This window comes from Panicum virgatum, chromosome 3K (assembly GCF_016808335.1).
Source record: "Panicum virgatum strain AP13 chromosome 3K, P.virgatum_v5, whole genome shotgun sequence".
Lineage (NCBI taxonomy): Eukaryota > Viridiplantae > Streptophyta > Magnoliopsida > Poales > Poaceae > Panicum > Panicum virgatum.
Window position 1 is genome coordinate 49,682,690 of NC_053138.1, and position 9,191 is coordinate 49,691,880.

The 9,191-nt window shown below is 50.9% G+C and overlaps 1 protein-coding gene across 1 annotated transcript; it reads right to left on the minus strand.

Moving 5' to 3' along the window:
• Positions 1–1,615: 1,615 nt before the first annotated feature.
• Positions 1,616–3,255, minus strand: LOC120699452 (NAC domain-containing protein 83-like). The gene is made up of 2 exons (XM_039983452.1): positions 2,725–3,255; positions 1,616–2,643 (listed from the first exon to the last, which is right to left on the minus strand). Exons 1-2 carry the CDS (start codon positions 2,912–2,914, stop codon positions 1,994–1,996), a joined length of 840 nt encoding a protein of 279 aa, XP_039839386.1. The 5' UTR covers positions 2,915–3,255; the 3' UTR covers positions 1,616–1,993.
• Between the last annotated feature and the right edge of the window lie 5,936 nt (positions 3,256–9,191).

A 9,191-nucleotide genomic window follows, 5' to 3' on the forward strand; every position in this document is an offset into this window, starting at 1 on the left:
TATTTACACTTTGACTATAGATTACATTTTTTAGATTGAGTTTGAAAATATGAAAAATGATGAGTTTCGTAAAAGTATATATCGACTATATTTTATAAATTTTTATAGCAAAAGGATTGTGGTCAAAATTATTTTTAAAAACCGTATCGATACCCGAAACGACTTTCTTTACAGTATGGAGTATATATATGCTACGGACACATTAATTAGTTGTTTGCTTCATGTGGGCAAAAGATTGTCTATATATAAAAAGTACTCGCGCTACTAATTAGTCGTGTTGGTTCATTAGAAAAATTTGGTATCCCGAAATGTTACAATTAATGATTTTGTAGTTGCTATCGTTATAGTACGTCTTAATAACTTGGCTATCTGCCTACGTGGACAGTCAGAAAAAAAATTGTCAGCCATCGTACACGGATTTTTATTCTTTTTTGGTGGCATGTAAAACAGAAAGTAATAAAGGGCGTGCCGTATGGCATTGGACTGAATATATAATTCCAACAAACTCGCGCCACCCAAAACGTGTCTTTGAGCATGCACCCTTTGTGGAATGCATGGCATCCGATGCGTCATGGCGTCAGTCAGTGCCCCATGACCATGAGTTAGCTACTACTAACCTCACAAGACCGACTAATCATCTTTTCTTTGATGGATAGTACAATTGAATGGGTTGCTGTCTATCCCTCGGCTCTGCTTACCTGCTTTCGACTTATTTCGTCTTATTCTTTCTAACAGAACACTATTGAATCAGCCGGAACCTCCAGTAGCCTATATTTAGTACCTCCAATTATATCCAAATACACGAATTAGTGGAAGACGGCTACGTTATGTATGTCGCACGAATTGCAGTAGAAAGAGAGGCAGAGGTGGGGTGGCTTGATCGAGCCAAATATGCGGAGACACCGCAGCGGATATATTGGAAAATTAGAGAATTTCGCCGCGCGCGCGCACACAAACATGCATGGGCCCAAGCCAAGCGCGCACGCAACCCCCCCTAGTCGGCTCGTCGGGAGATGGGCGATCCGGCCGGCCAATCAGCGCGGCAGGCCCATCGCTAGCTCCCCGGCACACGGCACACCCTCCTGCTGCTGCGATGGCGATGCGGTTGCTTTCGTTTCGCCCTGCCCCGGTCAACACGAGATCCGCCCAAAATATTCTTGACCGGGACGAGCCAGCGGAGAGCGTCGCCACACGCCAGTCCACCACCACCCACGCCCAGGCCCGGGCCCGGCCCCACGACGTTTGACCCCATCCGCCCCGCCGGCTGGCCTGACCTGGCTGGCTGACTTGAACCTCCCCTCCTCCCCGTGGCCCCTGGGATGGATGCCCCTCCCCGCACGAAACCCAACCCAACCCCAACCAACCTCGCGGCTCCGGGTCGCCCAAGCAACCACGCAATCCGTCTCGGTTTGGGTTGGGTTGGTTCCGTGCCCGACATCGCAACCCCGGTTGGCTGGCGGCAGCTGCAAATATTTTTGGGTGCACCAGAAACCAGGATGCCTTGCGGACGCTAACCTCCGTCCGCGTTGGATTGAGTTTGGTTACCGATGGCTCCGGGAACATTGACATTTTCGCTGTGTTTTTTTTTAAAGATCATTGACGTTTTCGAGTGAGCTTGAGGGAAGCAGGCATTCCTGCTGACCGAATCGATGTCGGATTGAGATTCGGAGCACTACTACACTGATGATGATGATGATGAGGAGGGTTGGGATGATTCATCAGGTGGTGGTGGTGGTACATTAGTTGTTCCAGCAGCAGCTGCATCTACGCTAAGACTCGACAGGACTCGCTGACCGGCTCCGAGGAGCCTGCCAGCCATTTGCTCTCCTAATCTTACTCCTACTCACTGGTCTCGACAGTGAACGAACACCATTACGCTCTCTGCGGCTGCACAGTACAAAGCTTCCCTCCTCTCTCTCTCCGCTCGCCTCGGCCCTGCCTGGCCTCGCTCGCTCCCTCCACGGACCATGGCAGCTAGCTAGCTTGGCCTCCCTCACGCGCCGCGGCTGGTGGTCTCCTGCTCCCGCCCGTGCTGCTCGTGCGACGCGTCCGTCAGGCAGCTCGACGACACCACCGGCGACGACGCGCGCCGCTGCTGCTGCCCCTGCTGCTGCTGCTCGCGCCGCCCCGCCGCGACCGCGTCCGCGCGCGCGAAGAAGTCGATGAACGCCCGCGCGCCCCCCGCGGCGCCCACCTCCTCCTCCTGCTGCTCCTCCTCGGCCTCCTCCGCCTCGCCGTCGCTCCCCGGGTCGGCCGCCGCGGCGTTGGCGGACGCGGACCCCTTCTTCCGGAACACGCGGCAGAGCACCCAGCCCTCGGCCGGCCGCGCCGCCGCCCCCGCGCCGGCGCGGCGGCACGGCGCCAGCCCGGCGCCCGCGAGGCGGTACTCGTGCATCACCCAGTCCGTCTTGCTCCCCGTCGGCGGCTTCCCGCGGTAGAACACCAGCGACCGCTTCATGCCCACCAGCACGGCCTGCGCCGCCTGGCCCCTCGCCGGCACCGGCACCGCCACCGCCACCGCCACGGGCTTCTCCTTGCCCGTGGCCTTCCAGTACCCGGCCCCCGTGGCGCGGTTCGCGCGCCGCCCCTTGACGTACTTGGCCTCCTTGCACGTGAAGAAGTAGCGCTCCTGCTCGCTCCACCCTGCCAAGTGCCCACCCAACCAAATCAGCTCCGGCGAGCTCGGCGAGCGGCAAGCGGGGGCGCGCGCACGCACGCACTCACCTGGGGGCAGCAGGTCCGAGGGGTCGTGCGCCAGGATGCGCACGTCGGGGATGTCCACGGCGGCGGGGAGCGGGGCCGCCAGCGCGCGCCGCCGGAGGTAGTGTACCACCAACTCCTCGTCCGTCGGCCGGAACCGGAACCCCGGCGGCAGCCGCGGCTTCGCCACAGCAGGCTCCTTCGCCGCCTCCATCCTAATAACCCACCCTGAATGGTCAACCCAAGAACTAATTTCTTTCCCCCCCGCTGATCCCTGACGGCGACACCTACCGCCGCCGCCGCCGCGCGCGCACGCGCAGAAATAAAGGCGCGATCTTTGGGTTGAGCTCGAGTCGGCGGACTGGAGCGGGGCGGGCTAATCGAGGACGCGAGATTCCATTGGAGTAGAAGGCCGGGCGGAGGGAGAGGAGGGGGAGGGAGGAGGGAGACGACGGGGCTTGGATTTATAGGGGAGGAGACGAGTGTGGTGTGGAGTGTGGAATTGGTGGCGTGAGGGAGACTCAACCGGGCGGACGGATGATGGGGATCCCCGGCGGGGCCTCCCTCCCTCCCTCCTCGCCGGTTGGTTTTGGTGGCTTGCACGCTTTCTTCTTCCTCGCTCCACTTTTTTTTTCCCCCTTCCGGGAAGGTACGCCACCGGACTGTACGTGCAGGCCTTTCTTGTGTAGCCGTGCCCGCCTCTGCTCCGCTCTGCTCTGCACCGCGTCTCTGCTGCGGATGCAGGCGAGACGATGCAAAGGGAGCAGGGCTACGCTAGGCCTGCCTGCAAAGCCTGTGCCTAGACTGCAGGGCTAGCTACCACGATTGAGATTCTCATTTCTTTCTCTTTTTTTAACGTAAAATTGATTGATTCTCATTTCTCTCTCACTGAAAAGAAATAAGCTGCTACCTTTTTTTTAAAAAAAAGATAAAACAAGCTGCGTGTGCAATTATTCAGGGGAAAAAAAACTAAGAAGATGCGTGTGTGGCTTGGCAAAGCAGGCTTGCTTCATTGCTTGGGCCTGGATCCTGGGCTTTCCAAACGAAACGGTGCTTCGCCTGTTTTTCAGCTTCCGTTTCCTGGCAACGGAGAACGGACCGAACTGTTTCCTTAAAACCTAGCTAAAAGTTCCTTTCAGGAACCTACCTCGAACTTTCCTTTCGATCGCGTACGGTGGTGGCTTGAGAGCCTTGGGAGTGGTTTCAAGGCAAGCACACTAATGGCAGTAATTAATCAGACATACAAAAGATAAGGAAAATGTGTGGTTTCTATCTATGTTCAAGAAATCAGCCGGTGCGGCCACATCAAACAAAAGGCAACAAGTATAACCAGGCTATTGAGCTAAGTAATTTGTATGGTGCATCAAGTTCAAACACATTATCAATGATAACACGGTCGATCCACTGAGCTCGTCAATGGAAAAAAAAATCATCACGAAACCAGGAGAAGAAGATGGAAGAAGAAGAAAAATAAGAGGCACATAAGCGTAAATAAGCAACATCGCTAACGAGGAGAAGTTATCACTACCTTTGCTATGTATCCTTAAGATGACCATGGGCCTTCACGCCCTCACCACTTCCACTGTGAAACTCCTCATCGATGGATCGATGTTAGTCACCACATCTCTCCATCTATGTCGAATGGTCGAACAACGTCTTTGCATACAGTCATCTCCAATCGGGCATACGAGCGCCAGATTCCTCTGGTTGCCCAAGAAACCACACACTCACCGCCCAACACCGGGCTCTGCTAGGTCCCCCACGCATCCACGCGCCCCAAAGCCGTGGAGACCTTCCTTTTGTTCATCGCCACATGCATCTGCTAGGCATGGCACCTAGCACAGTGCGGAAGCAACTAAGAACATCGTCGCCGCCGCCGCCACAACTCGGGTAGTGAATGGGGTGAGAACCCTAATAGCCTCATTCCCGGCTCTTTTATACGCCGCACCCGCCTGGACCTAACGGCCCAAAAAAGCCTTAGCCTAGTATGCTTGGCCCCTGGCGCTAACGCATACTTGCCCACATCCCATGGTGGGTTGTAGTGTGGTCTGGGCTTTAGTCTAGATTTGCTTACACTGATAACCTTAGAATGTTTTGCACCGAACCATTAGAATTTCAAAAAATTGCAAAAATGTCTTACTACATAATACTCTTTTATGTATCGCCCTTCGACCTACAGGTTAGAAGTGTGCGTGGTCTAGAAGTTGTGGTCTATAGCCATTTAGTACCGTCGCAATGCATGAGAATTATGGTAATAGGTCAAAAGATGTAAGATGAACTACTTTTTGCTTGAACATAAATGTCCAATGATGATTTGGTATAATAAGATGGAAAACAAGGCACTTTCATGGTCTTTCAACTCCATAGCGGGTACCGGTTCCCATGCATGTAGCCCATGATAATGTGCACATGATCAATTCAAACCTCCGAGGAATAAAACATCAAAGAATTTCCTCCTGATTTCTCATGGGTGGGGTTAAAACTTTTAGCCAACTTCATTAGAATAAGAACAGTCTTAGTCTACCAGATTTTCTTAATAAACACTATCTAGAAGATCAATAAACCCTAAGGGTACAAAACTGTAGATGAAGCCTTTTTTTAATGTCACTGCAAACACCTATGGAAATTAGGTATGCTTGCCTCTCTAATATTTAAGAAAAATAGCCAAACACGTCCCTTAACTTTGGTCTAGGGGTCGCTTTGGTCCCTAAAGTATTAAATAGTCCACCTAGGTCCTTCAACTTTTCATGTTGGATCAAAATAGTCCTTGGGATGATGTGGCAAGCCACATGTTCATACCATGTCAGTTTTTGTTGTTTCTGAATGAGTCAACATGTTATAATTGTCTCATTTGCGCCTTATTTTGTCTAAATATAAATAATTCCTCATATGGATTTGGCATTACAAGAAAATTGTCTAGTCATACCTAAGGTTCAGCAAAAACTAAAGCTAGATGCTTCTACATATGACAAGAGATGTGATAGCACAATCTAGTACACAACCTTTGTAATAGGCTTGGTGAATCTAAGGGGTAGAATAGACCATTCTACTATACAGAATCCTATATAGCATCCAAAAAACTTGCTCTTCTCTCTGTAGCACTCAAACTCAAAATCTTCCTTATGAGTGCACCACCTAAATTTTTTCCCCTATCTAGCACTTCTGTCCATTCCGTCAGCTTCTACTGTGAGTTTGGCTGTAGATCCAGCATGAAAAGATCAAAATACCCCTTACCTCTCCACATCCCGTGAGCCTCTGTCTTCTCTCCCTCCGTGAGCCTCTCTGTCTTCTCTCCCTCATTCATTTCTCTGGGGGCTGCTCGGGCGCTGGTGGCGAGGCCAGCGAGATCCCTGGGGGCGGCTTGGCCACGGGCGCGGACCCCTTGGGCGACGCTCGGCAGCTCACGCGGAGCCCCCTGGGCGGCGCGAGGCCTCGTGCGCGGAGGGCCCTGGGCGCCGCTGGGCTGCGGGCACGGAGCCCCGCGGGCGCCGCTCGGCCGCAGGCACGGAGACCTCTGGGCGGCGCTAGGATGCGCGCGCAGAGGGCCCTGGGTGCCGCTCGGCCGCGGTCGTGGTGGCCCGTGGGCAGTGCGAGGCAGCCGGCACTGAGCCCCATGGGCGGCGCGAGGCCACGGGCGCGGAGCCCCCTAGGCAGTCCTCGGCTGCGAGCGGCAAGGCCTTGGCCGGCGCTAGGCCGCTGGCGCACGCGGCGCGGGCGAGCAAGCTGCAAGGAGCTTCGGAGCACGGGCAGGATCTTGGGCAAGCTGCAATGTGAATTTGTATGCAAATTCTATTTTCTGTAATGAGATCTATCCTAGATGGTTGTGGTTGTGTGTGTATGTGAATTTGGATCTTCTCTAAAATTTATTTGGTTCACTGGCATGTTGCAATCCTATATGCATGGATATGTTGCTGGAGATGTTGTTAGATTAACTGTGCAAAAAATGAAGCTTTATAGTTTGTGGAAAATATAATATAGTGTGTTAAATGAGAGAGAAAAATACAAGCACATACCCAAAAAATTTGGAGCCAAACCAATCTGCGTTTCAAACAAAACAAATCTCAAAAAATGGCTTCTAACACAACAGCCATGTAACAGATATGATGGAATCCAAACAGGGGCAAAAGGATCTCATGCCCTTGCAGTTAACACCGTTAGGTGTCTTACTCACGGAAGTGCTAGATAGGGAACAAAAATTTCGGTGATGCACTCATAGAGAAGATTTTGAGTTTGGGTGTATAGAGGGAAGAGCAAATTTTTTGGATACTATATAGGGAATTTTCTCATCATATAAAGGGTGCCCACTGCCGATGGCAAGAACACATGGCATGCACGTAAGCTTAGGGAACAATTTGATCCAAAAGAGACTTAATAATAAGTAGACTATTTGATAGTTCAGGGATCAAAGTGATTCTTGGAGCAAAGTTTAGGGATGTGTTTTTGGCTACTTCGCAAATCCTGTGGCTGGGTGCAAGACTACGACGATTCTCACTTGAAAGAAGGTTGCGTGTGTGCAGGCAAAGCAGGCTTGCTTGGGCCCGTATCCTGGGCTTTCAAACGTAACGGTGTTATTACCAAAAAAAAAAAACTGAAACAGTGTTTCGCCTGATTTTCAGGTGCTGTTCTCTTAGAACGGACCTGAGCGTTTCCAAGCTTAAGTGATAGGAAGTTTTTTTTTTTAGAACCTACCTGGAACTTTCCTTTCGGTCGAGTGCGGTGGCTTGAACTTGAGAGTGGCATGAGGGCAAGCACAGCGCTCCTTACATGGCAGTAATTATTCAGCCATTAATCACATACTCAAGGGAAATGTGTGGCTTCTATCGATGCTCAAGAAACCAGCCAATGTGGCCACATCAAGCAAAGCATTTTCCACGCTCCCAAATTAGGCTACAAGTAAAACCAGACTATGGCGTTAACTAATTAATATGGTATATCAACATTTAGGGGATATTCTAAGTACATCAAGCCCAAACACGTTATCGACAAGCTCAAACCACAAAGTTCGTCAACTATCAAAGGAATTCATCAAGAATCGAGCGAGAAGAAGACGGGAAAGGAGAAGAATAAGAGAGATTCACTAAGAACCGAGGGAGAAGATCGACGATAGAGGAGGAAGAAAAAACAAGAGGCTCAAAGGCCACACCCCAATTTGTAGGATTACATTCTTTTACGGTATTATTTCTAAATACTAGCATTCCACTTTTCATGGGATGGAGGAAGTAGATCCGCTAACGAACTTGTAGCAGGAGATCCATCCGCCCAATAACCATGACTCAGTTGTGGCCCAAATGCGTGGGGCACACTATTTTTTTCCCCTAGCTGGGTGCCAATGGGTTTAACTAGGCAAGGGCCAGACTTGAGTAAGGGCTTGGGCCCTCGCTGGGCTGAATGTAGGTCCACCATGGCCCATGTTTTTCACTGAAAAATGTGTCATGGGACGTCAAATTTGCGCGGTTGCATCAACACTCTGGCCATCAGAACCAAATTCGAAGTTCAAATCAAAGGACTCCCAAAGTTCAATTCCTAGAGTGCTTGGAGAAGAGGCATGAGGCCGGCGGGTGGATGGACGGCGATCAAGTTTATCCCTGTTTCTATTTAGCAAACGGAAATGCAACGTAGTTTGAGCACCATCAGAAACAACAAACAAGACAGGGAGAGGCAACCAACATGGCAACCCAGACGCGCACAGCGTGCTGGACCAGACCAAGTACTGGACCTCCCGGAGACTCATACCCTGATTCAGGCTAGGACTGTGCTAAAAATAAACCGAACAGGTAACAAACAGGCAAACTGCCTTATTACAAGTTCAGAGACTTGGCTAGATGCAAAGCAACTTCACAATTTAACTTGAAGTCCCAAAGGAACGCAGCCAGCTCCTGCATCACGGCGAGAATTTTCAGAAAGTGCCGCCCATCAGCACGTACTCCCTTTATGTGCTTCAAACTTCAGTCGAGGCTCCCACTCCGCGAACTTTGGAATGACACAAACTGGATCGAGGGTAATGCCGCGAACACTTGAATCATTGATCTCACCATGCCCTACACCTCCTCGCTGTATAGACCTGCCCAACATTTTATCAAGTAACTACGGGGTATTCGGGCCTCGCAAAGCCCTAAAAACACTCGGTAAAGGATTTGCCGAGTGCCACCCTCGGCAAACATGACATGATAACCAATGTATTGACAAAGAGCTATTTGCCGAGTATATTTTTTGGGCATTCGGTAAATAATTTTGCTGAGTGCTGAGTTGGCTCTCGGCAAAAAAAAAAAGATGACGGACAAGTGACTGTGACAGAGGCTTTGACGAGTGCTGCGACGTCGTGGCACTCGGCAAAGCGAACTCCCTGTTTGCCGAGTCTCATGGCCACGGCACTCGGCAAAGCCATGATATTTGCGGAGGGTCCCACACTCATTTCCTTTTAAGCATATATATTGTATATTTATATTTTATTAGGAATGAATAGAAACCACGAATATGTCTATTATGAATGA

Excerpts from the sequence above, each read along its gene's own strand:
- LOC120699452 (XM_039983452.1), bottom strand. The coding sequence starts at position 2,914 with ATGGAGGCGGCGAAGGAGCCTGCTGTGGCGAAGCCGCGGCTGCCGCCG. Across the intron at positions 2,644-2,724 it reads CTCGGACCTGCTGCCCCCAG|GGTGGAGCGAGCAGGAGCGC; the intron begins GTGAGTGCGTGC and ends GGCACTTGGCAG.